Source organism: Zeugodacus cucurbitae, chromosome 6 (genome assembly GCF_028554725.1).
Source record: "Zeugodacus cucurbitae isolate PBARC_wt_2022May chromosome 6, idZeuCucr1.2, whole genome shotgun sequence".
NCBI classification, from domain to species: domain Eukaryota; kingdom Metazoa; phylum Arthropoda; class Insecta; order Diptera; family Tephritidae; genus Zeugodacus; species Zeugodacus cucurbitae.
Window position 1 is genome coordinate 48,980,041 of NC_071671.1, and position 24,784 is coordinate 49,004,824.

The 24,784-nt window shown below is 35.5% G+C and overlaps 2 protein-coding genes and 1 long non-coding RNA gene across 5 annotated transcripts in view; 2 read left to right on the forward strand and 1 right to left on the reverse strand.

Annotated features, from left to right (window-relative positions):
- Window positions 1-6,796: 6,796 nt before the first annotated feature.
- LOC105217748 (ran-binding protein 9) lies at window positions 6,797-14,848 on the forward strand. Its single transcript, XM_054233245.1, has 13 exons — window positions 6,797-7,007; window positions 8,437-10,027; window positions 11,334-11,504; window positions 11,581-11,780; window positions 11,842-12,029; window positions 12,102-12,214; window positions 12,286-12,437; window positions 12,620-12,852; window positions 12,913-13,025; window positions 13,291-13,353; window positions 13,422-13,558; window positions 13,725-13,836; window positions 14,040-14,848. Exons 2-13 carry the CDS (start codon window positions 8,470-8,472, stop codon window positions 14,174-14,176), a joined length of 3,177 nt encoding a protein of 1,058 aa, XP_054089220.1. The 5' UTR covers window positions 6,797-7,007; window positions 8,437-8,469; the 3' UTR covers window positions 14,177-14,848.
- Window positions 9,582-15,870, reverse strand: LOC128922508 (uncharacterized). Its single transcript, XR_008471733.1, has 2 exons — window positions 15,582-15,870; window positions 9,582-12,058 (listed from the first exon to the last, which is right to left on the reverse strand). It is a non-coding gene; the product is annotated as an uncharacterized LOC128922508 (long non-coding RNA).
- A 535-nt stretch (window positions 15,871-16,405) lies between these two features.
- The window catches only part of LOC105217747 (G protein alpha o subunit), a 79,790-nt gene continuing 71,411 nt past the window's right edge, over window positions 16,406-24,784 (forward strand). Inside the window, exons 1-2 of one of the 3 annotated variants that reach the window (XM_054233019.1) lie at window positions 16,406-16,647; window positions 20,464-20,584. In XM_054233019.1, coding sequence (XP_054088994.1) covers window positions 16,429-16,647; window positions 20,464-20,584 — 340 coding nt within the window. In that variant the 5' untranslated portion in view covers window positions 16,406-16,428. Of the gene's footprint in view, window positions 16,666-19,950; window positions 20,585-24,784 lie in introns of all 3 variants that reach the window. The other 2 variants (XM_011192903.3, XM_011192902.3) reach the window with 2 other exon arrangements.

Sequence of the window (24,784 nt, forward strand, 5' to 3'; positions counted from 1 at the left end):
AGGAACTACTCAACCGATTCGAATGTAATTCAGTATATAATATTTTCTTGACACCCTGATGACACGTGTGGAAAATGGATGAAATCGTTTCACAACCACGACAACTTCCCATGTAACTCAAGTTTGAATTCCATCTGATTCCTTCATTTTATAATGTAAACATAAGGAACCAATGAAGATAGCGGAATAAAACTTTACACAAATAGTGCATATCATCTCTGGCTTCACTTGTGAAAAAATTTTCGAAACCGGACTATAACTTTTCAAGGCCCCAGATATGGAACATGTTGAACTCAGCGCCTAAGGGTAAATTTTAGCCGAAAATATCGATAATTCTCTCAGATAATTTAATGTAATTAAGAGGAAATTGTTTTCTTCTAATAGTGTGTCTCTGTTCCAAAAATTATGAAAATCGGGTCATAACATCTCTTAGCCCCCATATACTTAATTATAGGTTTTTTAAAAAATACGGTGGGCTATATTCCGCATATATGTATTGGAGCACCGAACTTAGCCTTTCCTTAGTTGTTTTTTATAATTTTTTCAAAGTCATTAATGTGCAGACACAAATCTAAAACTAAATGCCTCGATATATATTTAACAAATTTATAAAATTATTTAAGATTTTTTTTTTCTGTACTAAAATTTATTAAAAATAATAAACAAAATTTTTCCGTTAGCAAACTTATTAAATTAGAAAGTTAGAAAAAAAATGTATTTATTTTATTTCCAAAAAAATTCCTTTTTATCTACTGTTTTGCAAATTTATTTTGGGTTTAACGGAAATTAGTTTTCATATCTTTTTTAATTTTATTTTTTGTATTTCATTTTCATGTTTTTCTATTGTATTTTTTCACCTTAATCCATTTTGTATTTTACCTTTTAATCCAATCAAGAATTTCGTGCAAATGTCCAGTCAAGAACAGTACTGCAAATATTATTATTGTTGTTGTTGTTGTTTTTAGTTGTCAACCGAACTGCAGAAAATAACTTTAATTATTTTTACACAGAAACTTTCACATGCTTTTCACAAATCTTAGGCCTAACTAATACACGAATATGTCAAAAGCACACACGAGAACACTAGAAAAAAGACATAAGTCAATATATATTAAAATACACTTGAATGCATACTACATATGAACATATGTAATTATGCACTTGGTAATCTTTTCCTTTTTTTCTTTTTTTTTCTTTTTTTTACAAATTCGTTTCCTAGAACTACCGCATGTCTGCCGATTCACCGTTTCACGTGTCAATCACTGAAGAAAAAGCCAACGAAAACTTTTGAAACTTTCACGCATGAAACTCGAACAAGAACAAAGAACAAACAGATAGAGGAGAGAATGCGAAAACCGCCGCGTCAACGCACAACCAAAGCCAATCACTTGCAAATCACCCGCAAATCACTTTGAAAATTGCATGCCGTTAGAGGACTTTGTGGAGTTCGAGCGCTTGCAGTGACACAACGAATGCTTAACGCCACAAAAACAACACGCGAAATTTACAATGATGAGTACAACAACAAAAAAATAATTATTGAATCACACAAAAAATGGAAGAAATTCTGCTACAACAACAATTAATGCATTTTATCGCAGTGAATTCACTTGAGTGAGACCAACAAAAACAAAAAAACACCGAAAGCACCGTACACTTTGTTAATCAGTTGTTGTTGCTGTTGTTGTACCACAAACTCTTCACTAAATTTGTTAAACACGCGTCTTACGCACCGCTTGTAACAACAGTTCATTCATTGAACCATTCGAACAGGACAAAGTGATTAATACGAATCCATTTTGTCGCTGAACAAACCAAACAGCCGAACCGAACGATAACAACTGAAGTAGGACTCAGCTCGTGGCGATGCAATTACCCGCCAAACATCATCAACAACACACACAGACATACATACATACATACATACAAACAGACATGTAAACACTGTGCCGCCCCACCTGCCTGCCTGGCCGAACAGCCGCCTACATCAAGACCAATTGACGAATCACAATCAACAACAAATATCAAATATGCCTATGCACAACAACAACAGCAGACACAAGCAAAAAGCGTTTGACATGCGATCCACTAATGTTAAGCAACTGTTAAAGAACAGCGTGCGACTCGGGTAAGCTTACATTGTTGTGGAAAAAAGTTGCTCATTGCTTCGGCAACAACAAAGTGGTGAAAGCAATAAGGCTCAATGGAAGTGCTACTTGGCCCACTTTGTTCGGTGCTTTTACTTTGTTGTTTAATGTAATTTCCGTGACAGTTAACGGGAAACTGCATGCCATTGCAAAGCTTTTTGCCGACATTTCCGTTATTTTATTGCAATGTAGAGCTTTTGCGGAAGCTTTATAGCTTGGTGTTTGATTGAAAAGCGAATTATTTGGTTGAAGCAGAGATGAGTTTTTCTGTTATTGAATATTGAGTGTAATATGTTGCACATCAAATATTTTACAACTAACGGGTTTTTTTCGAGAAAATAAATATTTGAGGATATTAGATTAATAAGATAATTTCAGTATCAAATCGCACTAAGCTTAAGCTTTAAACCAAAGGTATAAAAATTAGTAAATTAAATACGAGGAAGTTAGAGGAAGGCCCAAACAAACCACTTTATGCTCAAGTAAACATAACTACTTAATTTCATAAAGATATCTCCAATGTGAAGCGCTACATACAGTATAAAGACAATTGCATAGAAAACGAATTATATGGGTGCTATGGAAAGCTCGCTCTTCTTTTGGTTAAAAATATGCCCACTTAATGGAGAGATTAATTTTGTAAAAACTTCGTCCTTCCAGAAACTCTGGTGAATGGACTGTTATTGGACCAAAGTTGTCACATATCCTCAGTCCTGATTTTACTTTTTCGTTTTTGATACCTTCTACGTCGAGTTTTCTATTATAATGCAAAAACAAGAAAAAACGTTAACTTCGGCTGTATTGAAGCTAATGTACTCTTCACAGGTGCATTTCTTTTAGTAACTATGTGTTTAAGCAAATCTAAAGACGTAAGAAAAAGTAAGTAAAAAAGGAAACATTTTACTAATTTTTTTTAGCTGGGTTGTTTGCTAGAAACTTAGGATATATAGTTAACCGATCTGAACAATTTCTTCGGAGATTACATTATACCTTAAGCAGTAATCCATGTCAAATTTCGTGAAGATACTACGTCAAATGCGAAAATTATCCATACAAGCCCTTGATTCCGATCGTTCGGTTTGTATGGCAGCTATATGGTACAGTGAACCGATCTGAACAATTTTTTCGGAGATTAAATCATTTCTATGAGCAATAACTCACCCCAAATTTCGTGAAGATATGTAGTAAAATGCGAAAATTTTCCATACAAGCCATTGATTCCGATCGTTCGGTTTGTATGGCAGCTATATGCTACAGTGAACCGATCTGAACAATTTTTTCGGAGATTAAATCATTTCTATGAGCAATAACTCACCCCAAATTTCGTGAAGATATGTAGTAAAATGCGAAAATTTTCCATACAAGCCATTGATTCCGATCGTTCGGTTTGTATGGCAGCTATATGCTATAGTGAACCGATCTGAACAATTTTTTCGGAGATTAAATCATTTCTATGATCAATAACTCACACCAGATTTCGTGAAGATATGTAGTAAAATGCGGAAGTTTTCAATACAAGCCCTTGATTCCGATCGTTCAGTTTGTATGGCAGCTATGTGATATAGTGGTCCGATATCGGCAGTTCCGACAAATGAGCAGCTTTTTGAAGAGTAAATAACATCTGCAAAATTTCAAAATCTTAAAAACTGAAGGACTAGTTCGTATATATACAGACAGACAGACGGACATGGCTAAATCGACTCAGTTCAACATACTGATCATTTATATACATACTTTATCAACTGTGACCCTTCATATAAAATTTGAGAATTTTACACTCTCGCAACCAAAGTTGCTAAAGAGAGTATTATAGTTTTGGCCATGTTTACATAACGGTTGTTTGTAAGTCATAAAACTAAAGGAGTTAGATATATCAAAATGATCACGATGACGAGACGAGTTCAAATCTGGATGTCTGTCTGTCGGTGTAACGGATAACTTGAGTAAAAATTAAGATATATTGACGAAATTTGGTTTCACGCCCACAAAATGGCGAAAATAGAAAACCTATAAAGTGTCACAAAGGATCGTACTAGGAATGAGCATATCTGGATGTAATTTTTTAGAAATGTACTAAAACGATATGTGAAGAGTGTCAAATTTCACTATGTAAGAATTGTTTCGGACCTTATCATAAACGATGATTTATCTAATATTTTTATGAAATATAATTTCAGTTTTACTAACTTTTCCTTCAAAGTAAATGAAATAAATGATTTTTAGTTTATAAAAAAATATCCAACATATTGTTTAGTTTTTATTGAGTTATGTGATATAGAGACCCAACGGGCCTTATACGTCCCGCTCAAAACAACGGAATGGACACATATGTCCCACCCCCCTTAGGCCCTCCTAGAGGGGGGGGGAGGGGGGGTCCACTTCAAAATTTTCCACTTTTAAGACCTATACTAAAGCTATAGTAATCAATAAATCAGGAAGTTTCCTGCTGGTTGCTTTCAGGTTCGAAAGGGTTAATATTATATAATACACAATTTGACCCACATGTTCGTTATATACATATATTGTATAAAGTCCATTGAAAGTTGGAAACCCTAATATTAGGTTAGAAGCACCGAGGTCCTCATGTTCGATATATAGGGCCTTGAAAACCTATGGTCCGATTTTGGAGATTTTTAGAATGGGGCTGCCACACTATAAAGGTAGTATTTTTGCAAAGTTCTGCATCGATATCTTCACTAGTGCTTACTTTATATATTGTAAAGTAAACAATTCAGATCGTCTTCAAAGTTCTGGTATATAGGAAGTAGGCGTGGTTGTACAGCGATTTGGCCTATTTTTACAACATATCATTGGGATGTAAGGAAACTATTACAAACCAAATTTCATTGAAATTGGGCGAGTAGTTCCTGAGATATGGGTTTTGACCCATAAGTGGGCGACGCCATGCCCATTTTCCATTTTGTAAAAAAATCTGAGTGCAGCTTCCATCTGCCATTTCTTATGTGAAATTTAGTGTTTCTGTCGTTTTCGTCATTTTCACTTTTAGTCATTTTCAACCTAACCTTTGTAAGTGAGGTGGGCGGGGTTATTATCTGATTTCAACTATTTTCATGGTGTGTGGTGGGGTACGTAAGACAGTCGACTGCAGAAAGTTTGGTTTATATAGTCGTCATCCTGATCATTTATATATATAACCCCATATCTAACTATTTTATTTCTTGGTGACGCAAACAACCGTTATGTGACCAAAACTATAATAACTCTGTGCAACATGTTGCGAGAGTATAAAAAGTGCCACACCTATTCACCTTAGAAGGGACATGCCGATAAAGCTAAATGAGTATACCTCCCGTTTTCGCAATCAGAAATAATTATTAGATTGAGTAGGCTTTTCTAAAGAACGGTATTTATTTGATAGAGCCTTTATACATCGCGAAAATACAGTTGATCACAACCATACTGATGTGAAGTCATGTGGTGCCATTTGAAGTCATTTGATGTCAGACGATATGATTTAATATTCAAGTCATATGATGTAATAGCATATAACATGACAAATTCATATGTCTTCAGAGGATATGAAATGAAGAATTATGAAATATGTTGTGAAATGAAGTGTTATTGTGTAACCTTGTGCATAGTAATATGATGTGATATGTTATCATGTGATATGAAATAATGAATGTGATGTGATGAGTTACCACAAGGTATAATGTGAGTGCAGTTGGTATACCAAGTGATGTTAAATCATAGTTCATATTGCTATCTAAATAATATAAAACAAGAAAAATTTGAATGTTTTGTTACTATTTTCTTATAACTATATAATCTCAAGAAATTAATTCTTTGATACTCTGCATTTTTTATTTATTTTTTATTATTTTACAATTATATTTTTATAGAAATATTAGGTATATTCGATTACTAAACTACATTGATATAAAAAATTATATGTAATTACATTTTTTGAAAAATATGAAATCTATTTTTTATCGAAATCGTATAAATTAATTAATATCGCTAAACAATTTGCTCTATGTACCTAATTCTTAACCAATTCCTTATGATCTTAATACAATTTAAATGGATTCAGGCTTATAGATTAAAAAATTATCGGTCGATAAAAATTATTCGGTTTGATTTTTGATATTGACTATGTCACTATAATTAAGCAGATAATAGTCCTCAAACAACAACAATAATTTCAAGTTACTAACAAAACCTTTACAAAAAAATAAAAAAAATGAAAAAATACCGATAAACTTTTATTAAATTATTTTTTCTAAATTTATTTATATAAAACACACTTTACGCCATGAATATACACCAACTTTTTACTAAAAAAAATATCGAAATTAAAAATAATTTTCTAAAAATATTGAAAAATATTATTCAAAACCTGTTATATAAGATATTTTACCACAAACATTGAATTCTCACAGCAAAATGCCAAAGAAATAAATTTCACGCCTCAGCTATTTATATTATTTTCAATATTATTTTTTTTTTTTTGCATATTTCGATTAAAAACATAAACATATTAAAATCAAACAATCAAATAAACTGTGAATTTAAAAAATCTAAAAATTTATTTATCGAAATATTTATTTTCAAATTGTGTGGCATGCCATTGTTATCGATACTTACGAATACACAGAGATAAGCAACAGCAAGAGACAATTCAATGGCAGCACTGTGTCATTTCTGCTGCGACAGTCGACAGTCGAAGTAGAAGTTGTGTTTTCTCGGGAAAGGATAAAAATAAATAAGAAAGGAAGGGAGAAAATTTATCACAAAAATTGAAATTGTGATTATAAAAGATCAAGCGGATGCGAAAAGTCAACGTGTGTTACTGAAAAGTGAAGAAAAATCGATCGTGCTTGTATTTAACGTACTAAGGTGAATGAAGTGGCGAAAAATTGCAGATAAGGCAGATTGTGGCAGCGCAATGCGTGGGACCACAATAGTTATGCTTATAAAATATATATTATTTATTTAGAGTGAGGTCATAAATGCCAAAGTACACTTAAAATACGTTGTACAAGTTGAAATTTCCTCCAGTTACCCAACGAAAAAGATGATAATATATACAGCTAGTCAGCAACTCCATTGTTCATCAATTTTACCTGATACCTTCTATGCATGAATTTCGCTTTTTTATGCATACATATATGTTTAGATTGTTGTTGTTGAATGAAACAACGAACGTGCGATCAAAGCGCAGAATACAAGAAAAACATCAGAAGTTGAAGAAGAAGAATTTGACAATGTACAAGGAAACAAAATGAAATGTATAAATGTCGCACATAGATACAGAACAGAATCAAAGAAAAGAAATTTATGAAGAGCAAGAGGAGTTGTGTATTTGCGTGTGTGTGAGCATGTGTGCGGGCCTTTTTCGTGTGATTGTCGTTTGTCACTTTATCGAGAGGGGAAAACAAAGAAAATCAGTGAAACGTAGTAAAAAAGTGAAAAACTTCGCACATTAATTGAAATAATTTTTAATAAAAATCGTAAGCATCTCTGTGACAAAATGTGCAATATATAGAATGAATTTTACACGAATTTAGTTGAAACGTTGACGTGCGTAAAGGTGATATATTGATTTTGTACAAATCATTGTTGCTTTCACTTGGCCAGTGCACAGCTGTTGTTTAACAATAACAGATATAAATAAAGCGCAATAGCCAGGAAAAGTAGTTCCATAATGAGCACCTAGTGGCTGTAGGATTACTGTATCTATGTGGAGCTATCTTCTATGAATAGGTGTAGTGTATGTACATTGCAGTTGTTGCACCTAGTGCGTGTAGCAAGATTGCAATTAGTGGGCATGCAGCCATTTGTGTTCTATGCAATGATTACATGTTCTATATTTTGCACTCAGTTAAATTTAATTGAAATCTTAGAAATAGTTAACAAATAGCATGTTAGAAGCGTCTCTCCATGCCAGGGTCATTATAGTATATTTGGGTCAGTGCAACCTTGACCTCTTTTCAGGCTATGTAGTGCAATTTCTTTGAAATAATTTTATTAAGTGCGTCACTGGAATATAACTTATGATGGAAATGTCTTCCACTTGCGCTTACTGAATATAAGTGTTCAAAATTATTACACAATTTTTACTACAAATATTATTTTTTTAATCGGATATAACTTATGTATATATTTTTAAGTACCCATTAGCGCTGATGTTGCGACGATGATGTTGATGATGGTTACCAATAGCGACAGACCAAAGTCTATTCCCTCAAAAATTATTTTTGTTTAAAATTATTTAATCGAACTTAAGTGGTAGCTTTTAAAAAAAAGGTGTGTACCATATTTTCAGTTGACAAAATTCAACTTTATTAAGTAATAAGAAATGGATACTGATAACGATAATGAACAATTGAATTCCTCGTCGACGAGCAGCAGTAATAATAGCAGCAGCAGCAATTTGCTCGCCAATTTACCTATGCTCCCGATACTGCAATCAACTGATAATGATGGTGGCGGGCATTTCGTACAGCCTGAGGCGCTGCAAGAGCGATTAGACGATGATATCGGTGCAGTTGGATTGCCACAACCGCCATCACCACCACCATTACCACCACAGCAACAACAACTACAACATGAAACGGCAGATCATTTGCCGGACAATTCAGTTTTCGCTTCACCCCTTTTATTCAATAACAATACAACCCCACCTCCTTCATCCTCCTCATCATCATCGTCGCCAACATCATCGTCACACAATCTTCAACTATATCATCATCAGCAACAACCACAACAATTACAACAACAAGAACAATCACACTCTGAACATGCGCTTCATTTTGAACATTCTCCCTCTCCCTCCCTCCAGCAACACGCACTACTACCACCACCGCCATCACCACCACCACCACTCGAACAAGAGCAACAGCAACAACCGCAGCAACAGCAGCAGCAACAACAGGCGATTCTGGTAGGAGAAACATCGCAGCAGCAACAAACACTTGAGCAGCAGGATATACAGGAACAATTACAACTAACGCATCCATGCGCCTTCGTAGACAATAGTCCGATTGACGATACAATTGATGCAACTGCATTAGAATCAGCTGCGAGTGAAGCTATTGGTTTGAGCGCTGACATTGCATCAACTAGTCAACAACAACAGCAGCAATCGCAGCAACAACGACAGTGTCTACAACAAGAACAGCCAGAGGAAAGTTTGAGCGGTGCTCAACGCTCGACACTGAGCGTAATTGGTGAGGGTGCAGCTGGTAGCAGCGCATCTAACATACGCAACCAAACACCTCCAATATCACTGCCATTGCTGTTGCAAGAAGAGGACGACGAAGACGACGACGACGCCGACGCTGACGACGAAGAGAACCTGAGTGGCGAACGCATTCGTGCACCAAAGTCACCTGCTGCACTATCGTATGCTACGCATTTTACACACCATCCATTCACGCACCCACTACACCACCACCATCATCATTACTATCCTAACTTTGGTGGCTGTATAAATAGTTCACCATTTGCGTTTGACATACCTGCTTTGTCCGGTGGCGGCGACAGCATCAACATCAGCAGCAACAATAACAATAATAATAGCGGCATTAGCTTTGTCAGCCAAATTAATCCCAGTAACGGCGCAAATACAAACACATTACTAACAGCAAACATGCTTGGGAGCAGTAGCCAAAGCGATAACCCGTCCGGCGGTGGCGGGGCCACTGCCCTAACAGGCGTCAACACTTGTGCTGGCACCGGTGGTCACAGCAGTAGTAATCATAATCATCATACGCGTCAGCAAGTGACCGATCGCCTCAAAATGCTCTATCCAAATGTGAACGAAGCTGAAACTCCACTGCCACGCTGCTGGAGTCCACACGACAAATGTCTATCGATTGGACTATCGCAGAATAATCTACATGTGCACTATAAAGGTGAGTGATTCATTAATAAATGCAATTATACTTAATTATACACCGATAAACTAAAATACTAGACTAGCACGCACCGTACAAAAATGAAGACTAAAAGCTTTCACTAGTTAACTTGACAGTTTTTGAAGCGCGAAATTAGCGCGTCCTCATAAAGGAAACGAAATTAGCAAATGCAATGAATTAGAAATTAAGGAGCTAGCGGAAATGCAGAATACGTTATAACTGTGTTTGATAATTGCAAATGTGTAGGTGTGTCGAAGAAGCTGCAATTGAAAGTAAAGAAATTGATGCGATTTCATTATTATTTCAAGACAAAATTTATTGTATTAAATTTTCTTAATAAATAGACTTATTAATTATTAATTTAACAAATGGTGGGTGGCTTGATCTTCGCTAGACTCATATAAAGCAGTTTCGTGATATAAATACATACATATGTATGCTTGCACTCGCTCTTTACTTCGTATTTTTTTTTTCATTTGATTTTCCATGCCCACCTTCTCTTTATTGCGTTTCCCCACATACGCTTTATTTACCTTTGCCAACACAAGAGTCGAGTGCAGCGCAGTCTGTTCTGCCATTTTATGCATCAAATCGGGGGAAATAAATAGAAAACGACGTATAAACGGAAGAGAAGCAAACACGAACTTGTCCAGCACGAAAGTATTCAATTCGTTTGTTGTCGCACTTCATCGCTCACTGTCATTGGCCTGGTTATTTCTGTTTCTGTTTTTGTTATTGTACTTTGTTTGTGCCTTTTCTACGCACGCTTCTTATTGTCCGTACTCCTTTTGACATTTATGTAAACATATGTACGTGTGTTTGTGTTTCTGTTGTTGTTCTTCGTATTGCTGCAATCATAATACCATCAGCTGATATGGGTTTATCAAGCTCATTGTTGTTGTTTACATATAAATTGGTAGCGCTTTGTGCGTGGAAATTGCGTTGGGATTATTTTGAGTGCTCAATTATATGCATAGGTATGTGCGTATTTATATGTCAATTTATACAGCGGCTAGTCGCTGGTGGGAGGAATTAAGAGAGATTTGGTTATATTTTGGTTAAAATAAAAATATTAAAAGCGCAACTGCAGAGTGAAGTCGACTGCGGTTTTTATTCGGAATGATTTAAAATTTTTCAAAACTAATTATCTTTATTTAGCACACAAAATTACATTTGCAAAATACATATTAAAATATAAGTTTATTTTTGACAGCACCAAAGCGCGGCCTTTTTCAGATGCTCATGTCCTTGATCTGGACACTTGTATTACGCCATATATTCATTTTACGCCATTTATTTGCAGGCGTCGGTAATAAACACGACGGTTCTGCCTCTGTGCGCACAGCTCATCCGATTCCACCCGCCTGTGGCCTATACTATTTTGAAGTGAAAATTGTTTCGAAAGGCAAAGATGGCTACATGGGTATCGGTTTGACAGCTCAACAATTTCGCATGAATCGTTTACCAGGTAAAGGCAGCGCGTTTTGCAACCGACCCAACAAATGCAAATAATATTATTTTCGGTTTCCATTCGGCATTTTCTTTTTCAGGTTGGGACAAGCAATCGTACGGATATCATGGTGATGATGGTAATTCATATTCATCATCCAATAATGGACAGTCGTATGGGCCGACCTTCACCACGGGCGATGTAATCGGTTGCTGTGTAAATTTTGTGGATAATTCATGTTTCTACACAAAGAACGGTATTGATTTGGGTGTTGCGTTCAGGGATTTGCCGGTACATAAAGTAGTAGTATATACAAGCGTGTTGGTGTGACGGTGTATTACATGTATTTGCATATTTTCAGTGTAAACTATATCCAACGGTTGGCCTACAAACGCCTGGTGAAGAGATCGATGCTAATTTTGGCCAGGAGCCATTCAAATTTGATCAAATCGAAGATATGATGAAACAAATGCGCGCTCAAATGAAGACCACCATCTATGATTTCCCCATGACGCTCGATCAGGGTGATCCCACGACACTTTTACACAAGTGAGTTGCGCGCAAAGCATAAAATTATTCTAAATAAATTAAATAATAAATTATTTTTATTAAAATTTACAGAATGGTATCATCCTATCTTTTGCACAATGGTTATAGTCAGACTGCAGAGGCATTCGCTAGAACTACTGGGCAATCGTTTCAAGAAGATCTGTCATCGATTCGAAATCGTCAAAGTATGTGTGCAGAGGCTAAATAACTGATATTTATGTAAATTTTTAATTATTTTTCGAAATTTCGTTTTTAGAAATATTAAAATTGGTATTATCCGGCAAAATGGGCCACGCCATTGAGCACACGTTGCGCTCCTATCCGGGACTGCTGGAGAATAACAAAAATCTTTGGTTCATGCTTAAGTGCAGACAGTTCATAGAAATGGTTAATGGGTCCGATAATGAGGTAAAGTTGAGAGATAATTTAACAAAAGTGTAGCGCAAGCGTAATTTAACAAAAGTAAAACAAAAAAAAAAGTAGAAAGAAGAAGAAAGAAGCATGTAATCATTTATGTTTGTTTTGTTTTTTTGCTTTTCTGTGTCCTTATTTTTTTTCGTATTTTGTATTTTGTGTGTCTGTTGATACAGTATTGCCCTACAACTACTAATAATAAATTAACAAATTCGATCACAACACAAACGCAGACAACGCCACCGAATCAAACATCGGTCATACAGTCAACCAAATCGTATCAAAATGGTAAGAGCACAGTAGCACATAATAATGCACAGACTATGGTGACAACATCAACAACAACAACAAATACAGCTGTGATAAATGCCGATAATCATGCGCATCAACAGGAACTGAAAAACACATCGTGAGTGCGAATTGCTAATTTTCGGAAGTGAAATTTTTTAATATTTTCTTTTATTCACAGTGTTTCGGATGAGAACTGCTCTGGTGATGCGATTTCAATTAGTAATAAAAATAATAGCACCAATATCGATTATTTGAATGATGTAGAAATGGAATTAAATATGCACACCAATGGTAAGCCAAATAAATTCAATTTTTATATTGAAAATATTGTTTGTATCAAAAATCTTTATTTTCATATAAAAATATTGATATTGAAAAAAATAATTAATGATATTAAATGAAATACCACAAACTTACTTTCCGATATTCAGATAATATTTTTAAATAAATTTCGAAAAACCCGGAAAAAAAAATTCGAAAAAATACTAATAATTATACTTTTTTGTGCTTAATCTTCGTCACTTTATACAAAATGATTAAATTTCCTTCTCCACAGGCAACTCATGCAAAAACGGCAGTTCAAATTTCAATAGCTCTTTAGACGTTGATGAAGAAATGGGTTCGTATTCACACAAATCTAATGCAAATAAATTTTGAAAAATAAAATTTACTTTTTCACCTCTCTAGACATCGACGTATCACCTTCCACACAAAAATATCATGGCATCGAACGAATATTGGAATTCGGCAAGGAGCTTTCGCAGATGGGGCAGCAATTGGAAAAGGATAATAAAATGAACGATGAAGATCGACAAATGTTGGAAGTAAGTTATTAAGTAATTTCTGCTAATTTATGATTTTTTTGTTGCTAAAATCACTGCATTTCTTAGTTCAATTCGTAAAATTTTGTTATTATATGATTATATTATTGATTAATAAATTTTAATTGAATTAATATTGCTATAATAATATTTATGTCTTCTCCAACAGGATGCATTTAGTTTAATCGCCTATTCAAATCCCTGGTCTAGCCCTTTGGGTTGGCAACTTTGTCCCACGAAGCGAGAAAACGTTAGCACCGCACTCAATTCCGCCATTTTAGGTAAGATTGCGATTAAATTTTTCGATATTTTTCAATATTTTTTTCCAGTTATGTAAAAGTCTTATTCCATTGTTTCAAATTTATTTTATTTTAAAGTCACTTTTTTGTTAAATGTATTGACGCACACATTTGATATTACCGAAAAATTAAATTTTATTCTTTAATTAATTTATTAATCTCCTGCCCACTACTCTGTCTTTCAGAATCAATGAACTATCCGCGTCGCCCGCCACTTGACGTGTGCGTTGCGCACGCCGCCGAATTGCTTAAGGTGATGGCGCGGGAATCGCTCGGTGCTTGTGCGTTCGTAAATATCGAAGATGTCTTTCCACTAAATTGACCCACTCTGCGCTTGAAGATGTTCGAAACGTCGTAGCTAACGTCGTCGTCGTCGTGTCCGACAGCATGGTGTTTGTGTTCGCCAACGTTCGACGTCAACCAGCGCTTGGATTGTGCTCCTTATTGCACTTATTTAGATTTTTTCTAATTATCGTATTTAAAACAAAACGAAAACAAAACCAATACGGGAGAACGCAAATTATTCATTTATAATCAACTAAACTTGTTTTTTAACCTATAATTTCAAGAATCAACGATAACTATTAAAATTTTCCGTTTTCTAGTAACACCAAGTCCACGTATTATACATGTGGTACACAATGTAGCGGTTAGTAGTCATAATTTCCCGCCCCTCAAGTACTCCAAAATAAAATGGCCGCTTAAATTTAATATTATACATATAAATATATATACAAACAAAGGAAAACATTTAAACAAACAGTAAATTGGATTTGTTCATTAGTTTAATTTTCAAGCACATACACACACATACCCGTATATACACACTATTGCCTTTAACTTTTAATCAAAAGTTTTGTTTTTTGTTTAAAATATCCAACAATCATCGATTAAGTAAATTAAAATTGCAAAACAAAATTCTGTGCTTAAATTTGTATACAAAAACACCATTCATGAAATAATAATAAATAAAATCACATTTAAGCGCAACGTATGTACTTTTGCACGCGTTTAAACAGTCGCGAGTAAATCGAAAGTAGTGAGATTTATTGAAAGCAGATTTTATTCGTGCTCTTTACGAAACTCTATATTGTTAGTTATAATTATCGATTAGTGTTTAAGTTAAGCGAATAACGTTTTTATTATAATTTCTCTTTTGTTTTGTTTTTTGGATATTATTATGCTTCCAAACTTTGAATTGAGCGTCTAAAGTTTTATTCTTTAATAATAAATAATTTTCGTCGAAAGGAATGCAGAAAGAATTCAACTTATCTCAATAAATATATATATATATATAATTAATTAAATGTGTTTTTTCTTTCAATAAATCATAAATCAGTCCTGAGCTGTAGTTTGCGCTGTGACATTAGAAACTCCTTTTTTCAGGTTAGCTATAGTTGTGGTGCCTTCGTCTAGCTTCAATGGATAATTGTATTGAATTAAAGCAGCTGAGGCATAGGTATATTTTTGGTAATGCAACTAAGTGGACAGTCCTCTTGTTCTCATACAATAACCTTTGGTGCCACACCATTGTCTATCTCTTTATGAAAAGCTCTAGTTGGAGATACTCTAAATTTCAATCGGATCGGTCAGGAAATCATGACAGTTGCTTCAGTAACAGTCATATGTATTGATCACGCGACATTTTTAACGGAAATATCAGTTATTTACCACATATATTGAAAACTGATCCGTCATTATCTTCATTAATATATTCGGATACCAACCTCGTACAGTTATTCCTACTGTAAGTCCGCAGGATCGGTTTCAAATGGTAGCGAGGCACTCATCGATAATTGTGGGTCTACGGGTCTACGTAACCGGAAAAGGCGCGTATTTGTATCAGGCGAAGAACTGAAAACCCGGCAACGATCATTAAAATTATTTGCTGCATATGATCAGCTACTACAACAGCAACAATAGCGCACCATGCTTTTTGTTTTAAAGACATAAAAAACAAGTACAAAATAAATATAATACTTGGATCCTTTAAAATTATAAGTTTCAAAATGTCAAACAACCAAATCCGCCTAGTGTTGCCAAGCCCGGATATAAATAAAGTTGTTAAAAGAGCAAGACCTGACTGGAAATGAAATATTGAAAATTTCGACCAATTTAAGGTATGAACTTTATTTTTATTGTAATAAATATTAGCAATATCACAAAACAAACGAGAATTTAAATTCTTTTAATAAGTTATGAAATTTTCAGCACTATAGACTGCACCCAAGTCTGGCAGCACCCATTGGCTAATGAGCAAATATTGATTTCGAAGTTTCGGAATAGTGTTAGTAAACGTAAACTTCAAATTGTGCTTGAAAGTTGGATGATTTAGTAAGTAAATATACTAGAATAATAACTCTATTTGATTTGCTTTATCAAAAACCAACTTAGGCAGAACAACACATTGCAAGTTTACTTTTGATGTAAGAATAAATTTCAGATTTTGCAGATTAACAACAAAAATTTTCAAATATTTGTTACTTTACCATCACTGGCGGGAAAACGTCAAGCGCCCATTGCTGGAGAGCGAGAGAGAGAGCACCCCAAAAATTTGATTAGAAAAAAAGTTGAATGAACAAGCGCCGCCGCGCCGCATTGAGAGAGCGGAGCACCAAATACAAAGGAGCAATCGCATTCGCAGCAGCAGTGGCAGCAGAGTTGAAAAAGTTTGCGGGCGGGTTACACAAAAAAGTCGAGTGCTCGAAGAAATTTGTGAATAACTCCAGCAAAACGAATTGTATTAATTGGAATTTATCAATTGAAATTGGCAAAAAGTGCAAGTGCATTGTGGTAATTGAATAAAACGTTGTTAGTGTGTAATGATAACGAATGTGGAAGTGCTTTAAAAAAAGACCAAGTGACCAGCGAAGCACCAGCCGCAAAATCGTGTACCAACCATACACACACACACGCTCACATGCATACGAACAGAAGTCGCAACATTCTGGGCGAGGTAGAAACGCCAGATGTGTATTCAGTGAAAATCGCATACGCGTTTTTCCAAAAGGAAAAAGATTTTTTCTCACAGTGTGTTTAACAAAATGAATTTATGCATAACACAATGACTATTTATTGTTTTTAATTTACAAAATCGATGCATTAGCATTGTTGCAATATACATATGTCTCAGCAAATATTTTAGTATGTGTAGCTTAAGAGGCGGCACCGGGCGGCAGCAGTGACCATGTCGAAAGGCTGCTAGCGGCGCGTTTACGCTCGAAAAGTGTATTCTACCACCATTGCGCATCATCGGGCGGGGCGGTGGCAAAAAAAAACTACACACCTTCCGTTGGAGTAGTGTAATATGAATAGTTTACTATTACCTACTCCACAGATCGGATTTAAATAAAAATTGCATTCCATATCCATCAGCCATACATATGTATGTATGAATGTATGTAGCTGTGATATGCCCAACCGCAAGAAATTGCAATATATTTATTTTGTAATTATGTATACTAAATTCTATAGTCGTTTACGCAAAGCAAGTGCGCTTAGCAGTTTGGGTGGTGTGTGGGTGGCAGTGGGCGCGCATATGAATAAGTGAGTGAATACGCAAAGATAAAATGCGTACATACAAACAAATATGTATGTACAACAGACATTGATATTCATAGAGAGTGTCTATTAAGCAGAAAATATAAATAAAAAAATAACAAATTCTAATAAAGACATACCCACTCCGGAAAATGTTCGGCGCACAAGTTATTTTTTTTTCACCAGTAAATTACTGCATTTACTCACGATAAACATTTTTGCCCATATGTATACACATATGAATCTACTGTTTTCAACACAATTCCATCAGCCATAAATTTTGTGGAGAACTTGCAAATGTTGGCATCGATGCTATCCATTGGTAGTTTGTAGCTTCCGTTTATCGGCGATTTTTTAACTGGAAAATGTCGTTCACATACAACTGTAGTGTGAATATATTTATTATAACGTGGGTAAAACATATTATTATTAGAAGCGACTGCCCGGGTGCAGAAGCAATAGAGGAACATCAGTTTATCATAGCGCGTCGATTGATCTGTTCACTAATACATACATACATACATACATCCATATGTGCTTACCTCTTTATGTAGATAAGATAAACTCGGGCTTGCAACCTACATACTTGCGTACATAAAAGTATATATACGATCATATATGGCTGTATATATTTTACTTGTTTATACAATTGTGTATATTCTGAACATATCGCTTCTATTATGTGCAATGCCTTTGGAATGTGTATAGCCTTTCACAACGCCGCATATTTATATATAAACAAATATACAAACACTTTGGTGCTAAAAACTTACTGACTTTGTCTGCTGTCGGGTGTTCAACCCTTCCAGCTTTTTGGTATGGGGAGGCTATAGTCGCCAATTGCAAATAAACTAATCGACGACCGCATGAAGCATGGTAGGAAAACTGATAAGCGTCTCGCCTTCATTTGGTTGGAATTTTATGTTGATATGTGCATGTATGTATGTACAATTTATGCATACATTTGACTTTTACTCAATATCAAAGTTGAGATAAGTGTAAAAGTTTGCATAAATTATATACATATGAGTACATATGTATGTGAATTTATACATATGAAAAGCCACTAAATATTGTGGTATATAATACGATATATTGGTGGAAAAGTATAAAAAATATATACGATATGATAAAATTAATAAAACAAAATGGTGACCTATTTTTGCATGATGTCGAACTGCAACCCGTGCCATTTAATAATCACTCGAACCGTCAAGGACTCACAACTATGCAGCATTCTTCAAAATTATTCTGAAAAATATTTATATGGACGAGTCTTTTTACAATCTGATTGGTATCTTTATCACTTTTTAACTTCAATATCGTAACATTCAACGCAACAACTAATTATTTTCCAGATTGTTAGGAGAAAACGAATATCAAGGTCAAAGTCCGCCGACAATCATCTGGCATTCAATTCAGCTTTAAACAACAAGTCAAATATAGGAGCATAGTTATACTCGGGTATCATATCATATGCACTGATCGGTCTGCAAAGAATTCGGACTTTCAACTTTGTGAAAACATAAGCTGTAATGCATCTCTTTACTATACCCTTAATGACACAGTAAATTTTTTGGAATCTAACTGGCGAACTTTGAAGCTTCATTCTGGAGCTAGTGCTGATATAACATATATTTCCAATAACAACATGCCGACATTAAGCGACTTTTACAAATTTGAAAAATTTCGCGATAATACCTAAATACCAAAGGTACTAGTTATCAAATTCCTTTAATAGAAATTTCTAAGAGATATTCTTTGGTATGTTTTGCGAGTTCTACTTGTTTCATTAGAAGTTCATAATTACAAAGCACTTTCCAAGCAGTGCTGCAGCACAGGTGCAATAGGCACTTGCTCAAGATTTAACTGCCAAGCAAACTGTCTCAATTGATGCCGTTCGTTGTCACAACCGCACCCAAAGCCGAGTAAGCGACATTAATTAATCATACTCGTGAATATATTCAAAATAATAATTAATGTCAACTCAATGCCACTATATATATATATATATATATATATATATATGAAAGTGTCGTCACTTTTGATCATCGGTTCTCGATGAGCGTGTGCGCTACTCAACCAATGTGCCAGCTGCGGCTACCAAAGTGACTCAGCTAAGGGGCAGTAAGCGCGATTTGAAATCTCAAAAACAATGATTTCGCAATGTAAGCCTCGCTTGAACGCGTTCTAAATGCTTTTTTAGACAATTGAAGTGAAATTAATTTAACAAACAACAAAACTATGCAATAAATATAAACTGAATAACATGTGTATTTTTGCGTGTGTGTGTGTGTTTGTATTGAAAAAGGAATGAAGTTAAAATGTCAATACTTGAACAAATTACACATACAATAAATGCAAAAATGTATATATGACAATTTGTAATTTATGGATATCAACGCCATAAAACCATATGCCCAGTCTGTTTGTGTATGTACGATATATGCGTGTGTGTGTGTTGGTGTCGATGTTGTTATTCTATAATTTTGCATTTATTTCATTTTAATGTGGAATTTTATGCATACAATCATTGTTTACTCAATTTTCGCCTAGTGATTTAATGATATGTCCATGAAACGACCCAACGATATTTGAATATAAACATATGTACAAACGCATACATATAAATATATGTGCATGAAAGTAGAGTAAAGTGAGTGCGCAAAATAAAGAAAGTAACAAAAAGTGTAGTGCAGCGAATTTGTGTATGTGTTAAACGATAAAAATAATAAATATAAAAAATTTAAATTAAACGAGAACGCAGAACGAACCGCACAAAAAGCTTAAATATTAAGTGAAATATATACATACATAAATTTCGTAAAAACCCATAATTACATAAGTAACACTATTTAATCGCAAAAGCAACAACAAATATAATCAAAGTGAACAGCAGTATACGTTTGTCGGCAAAAAGTGAAAAGAAAAAAAAACTACAACAACTTGTGTTCAACAACAAAACGCGCGCTTTACACCAATAAAATTGCATTGCAATAATTTCGCTTTAATCGAAGCTATTTGATTAGTTCATTCCGCTAACCACAAAAAAATCTCTATATATTAAAGAAAATGGGTTGCACCACATCAGCCGAGGAACGTGCTGCCCTCCAGCGTTCAAAGCAAATCGAAAAGAATCTCAAAGAAGATGGCATTCAGGCGGCAAAAGACATCAAACTCTTGCTACTGGGTAAGTCTACATACCTACTTACTTACGTTTGCATTATTTTAGATCAAATAAACCTTCTAAAAAGTTAAAATCTTAGAGCAATGCTTTTATTATGCTATTTTCCCTACAGTAGCATACTACACATCTATATATCCCGTTGTCTTGTGGTAGAAAATATTTCTAACACTTTTGAGAAATGTTGCCGAGTTCGTAGGCCATTGAGGGACCGTTTTGAAGTACATACATATATATTTTTAGGGTTGTTGTTGTTTTATTCAACATTCACCAAATAATCTGAGGAACGCTGCCGCTTTGATAGACCTTGGCCGGATGAGAATCTGGATCAGTTTCGGTTATATAGAACCACTGACGTGAGAACGGTTATTTTTGGGTTCCATATGCCGCTGGTTGCGACTTGCCATCAAATGGCAAGTAGTCTGTTTCAAAACTATTTTTATTTATCTGTCTAAAATGCCTTTAGACCTTTACTAATTGGATCTATTCTAATCCCACATTTTATCCGAGTCACCTTAGTGATCATACGTTAAATAATATTTGTTTTCACTGACAGATCCACATATATTTTTCAGTAGCCTTCCTCTCTACTCGATAACCGCCTAAGGGTATGCTATAAATTCGCTAAATGGTGTCGGTTCGGAAAAAAGTCAGTCGGTGATGTTTGGAAATGTATTAAAATCTAAATTGATATCATCTGCTACTATACAAGACCAAAATAACTGGATGATTATGATTCCGTTACATAAATAAATGATCGATTTGGAACTTCGTTTCGAGTTTCTAGACCATGTATTGCAGATAGTAAGCCGACTAGGTCCCATTCCTTAGATGAACCAGGTTACAATTCCGCAACCCTTGTTCCGAAGACAATACCCTCAGTTTTTCCTCCTAACATATCTGCAGGTTTTTCTTAAATTGGACCTTAAATTATAACTTACAGCCATCATCATATCAAAATCATAGCAAGATAGCGGTAGTTTATGGTTTTCTAGCAGTCGTAGAATTTACTTTAGGGTCGGAGCGCTCTTTTAGATTTTGTTATTGTTATACGCGTAAACGACAATTTTAGAATATTCTGATAAGCTGAAAGTCGTAGACCGAATTAGAATCCGAGTCCGTTCATTTCCTTTATTCGAAAGTTGAACCAGATTTGGAGGTTAGGTTTATCATTTGTTCGAAAACACATCTTATGTAACTTCATCACCAAAGTTGTCTCCTTATAGCTTTAAGCCAATAATACAAATTCAATATATCGTCTTTATTAGTACACATAGCAACATTTATTCACAAAATTCTAATTTATAGTATCTGGTTACCATGGTATACCCCGCCATTGTGCATTACATCGTGAATAACAGTACTTACAACGTGTTTATGTTTGAACGGATCGTGTAATTGCTAGAAAAGTAATAACATATTCAGTAAATTTGTTGTTGTTTCGAGCTTTTGCCATTTTCGTTGGCAAACTCATTGTTGTTATTGTACTTTCATAGTAGTTTTCCACTAGTAAATCGCTTTTAATCCCCGGCTTCATGAATGTCATTTGACTATGACACGAGCGTACCGCCATGAATAAGCCTCTAGCTTTACATATAGGTATGTATGTATATGTGTGTATGATTGCAGGCGCACTTGTTTGAATATCTAGTTTGTGCCTCTGTGTGTGTATCTACATATATTACGTCCAAAAACCCTGCAAATACGCGCCTACTATCTGCCCACTTCCTGTGTTTTCTTTTTTGTTTATTTTTCGTGCAACTCTGGCAGGCAAAATCCTTGTCTGGCGCTCTGACAACATTTGTAGAAAGTTGCAGTGCAACACACACACACACACACCCACCACGTAAACACACATATACGTGCTCATTCAGCAGAAGGAAATTCCTTCCACTTGCTTGATTGCAATGCAACTCACTTCCGCCCACTCACACCGCCACATCCACCAAAATCACCTTCATTTGTGTGTGTGTTTACTTAGGCGTACGGTAACTTCCACTTGTCGAACTCTAAGTACTCGTTGCACTCGGCGAACTGTCGGTTATCTAATGCGAACGACTTGTTTGCTCATACCGTTGTATAGGTGCAGTTGGTGACCCGGTTGGAAATTTGAAATTTAAAGCCTGAAACTTCGTATAAATTATTTGATCGTGAATATTCTTCTTATTTCTTCTTCTTCTTTGTCACTACAACCGTGGGTCGGTCTGTGCTGGAAACGCAAAACTTCGCCAGTGGCCTCAATCCTTTACGAATTCACGTCAGTTGTACATCCCAAGTGCAGACAGGTCTTTATGCACTTGGTCATACCATTGGATGCATGGGTGCCCATTCAAGGATCGAAGGAGCACTGGAGCATCGTCTTCCATACGTCCGACATGGACTAATCAGCGCATTCGTCGGATTCTTATACGCTTAACTATATCCATGCCGTCGTAGATCTCATACAGTTCATGGTTCCATGCTCTTTGGTACTCCTCGCTCGCACGGACTGCTCCAAAGATCTAGCGAAGAACAGTTCGCTCGAATGCTCCAGCTTCTCCTTCTCATCTTGTGTTATTATCGTCCATGTTTCTGCGCCGTCTAATAGGACGGGAATTATGAGAGACTTATAGAACGTAATTTTTGTTCGTCGAGAAGGGGATCTGCTTCTGAATTGCCTACCGATACCAAAGTAGCACCTGTTGGTAAGATTTAATCTGCGGAATGGTATTGAGTTGATAGTCTTCATCCGGATAAAAAACCAATTGCGGGATTACGACGACTGTCTCAACATGACCTCATATTCAATACTAAAACTGTTTCCCAATTGCTCCTGAATGAATGTTATTGGCAGGTTGTGCTTGTTTTTGACTAAGCTCCAGCTGACAACTGTCAACTATTATCTTTATACCTGTCATCTACATATTGAAAACAGTCAACAATGATGCTCTTTCCCTCGGTTTTTATTATTGTCCCCAGTCGCCAACATATCCCAACAGGGCTATTTTACTTGCATACCATATTAAACGGTGTGCACATATTTAATGGAAATCACTGTAGCAGAGACAAAATTCTAAATTCTACACAACCGAGAACACGAGGACGACGAATCGTAAAGTAGGTATTTACAAACATCAACAGCGAGGCAAAATCGAGTTCGCAACAACAGCAAACACTCAACTGACTCGTTACAACTACCGGTTCCACCTTCAAGTGCACATAGATACCCGAGTGGGCGTCACTGGTTGCTTCTGTTGCACGTACACCAAATTGTGCAACTCGCCATCTCCTCCTCACCAAACTTGTTTGCTTATTTTGTTTGTTTTAACTGTTGCAACTGAACGATTTTTATTTCCCTTTTTCTTGTTCCTGTTGCTGCATAGGAACTCTTTTTGGCAACAACAACAAGTGTTGCATATATTATATAAGAATCTATAGAGTTTTACTATGTATGCCCTGGTAATTGTTCGCGCTTGAACAGGCTAAAACTTATTGTCGGCAATGGCAAAAAAAATAAAAGCATTAACAACAAAAACGAGTGATAAAAGCAAGTGTTAAATAGTGCAGATGCGGCAGGATGCGCAACTTTTTTTTGGTGTTCTTGTTTGCTATAGGCCTATCTCGTCACATAGTTGTCTTCTCGTCAACGGTGAAGTGTTGGATCCGAGGCGCGTTAAGCGCTCTTCAGGCTATTTTATATGATTTACATACAATTATTTGTGTGTGATCAACGAGAGTGATTGGATAAGTTGGTAACTTGGATTGGCGAAGAAGCTTCTTTGATGTCGAAGAGTTCTTCTGGTTGTAAATAATTTCATCTATCTCGGAAACAGCATTAACACCAATAACAATGTCGGCCTTGAAATCCAACGCAGAATCACTCTTACCAACAGATGCTATTTTGGACTGAGTAGGCAATTGAAAAGTAAAGTCCTCTCTCGACGAATCAAAACCAAACTCTACAAGTCGCCCATCCTGCTTTATGGTGCAGAAGCGTGGACGATGCCAACATCCGATGAGACGGACGTTTTCGAGAGAAGGGTTTTTTGCGGAAGTTTTATGGTGCATTGAACATTGGCATCGGCGAATATCGCTGACGATAAAATGATGAGTTGTATGAGTTATACGACGATGTGAATATAGTTCAGCGAATAAAAAAGACAGCGGCTACGATGGCTAGGTCATATCCGAATGGACGAAAGCACTCCAGCTTTGAAAGTGTTTGAT

What these genes read in the sequence shown, in the direction of transcription:
- LOC105217748 (XM_054233245.1), top strand. Translation starts at nt 8,470, where the DNA reads ATGGATACTGATAACGATAATGAACAATTGAATTCCTCGTCGACGAGC. An exon ending in GAATCGTTTACCAGGTAAAG is followed by an intron (nt 11,505 to 11,580) that starts GCAGCGCGTTTT and finishes TTTCTTTTTCAG; the next exon opens with GTTGGGACAAGCAATCGTAC. An exon ending in CAGGAACTGAAAAACACATC is followed by an intron (nt 12,853 to 12,912) that starts GTGAGTGCGAAT and finishes TTTTATTCACAG; the next exon opens with TGTTTCGGATGAGAACTGCT.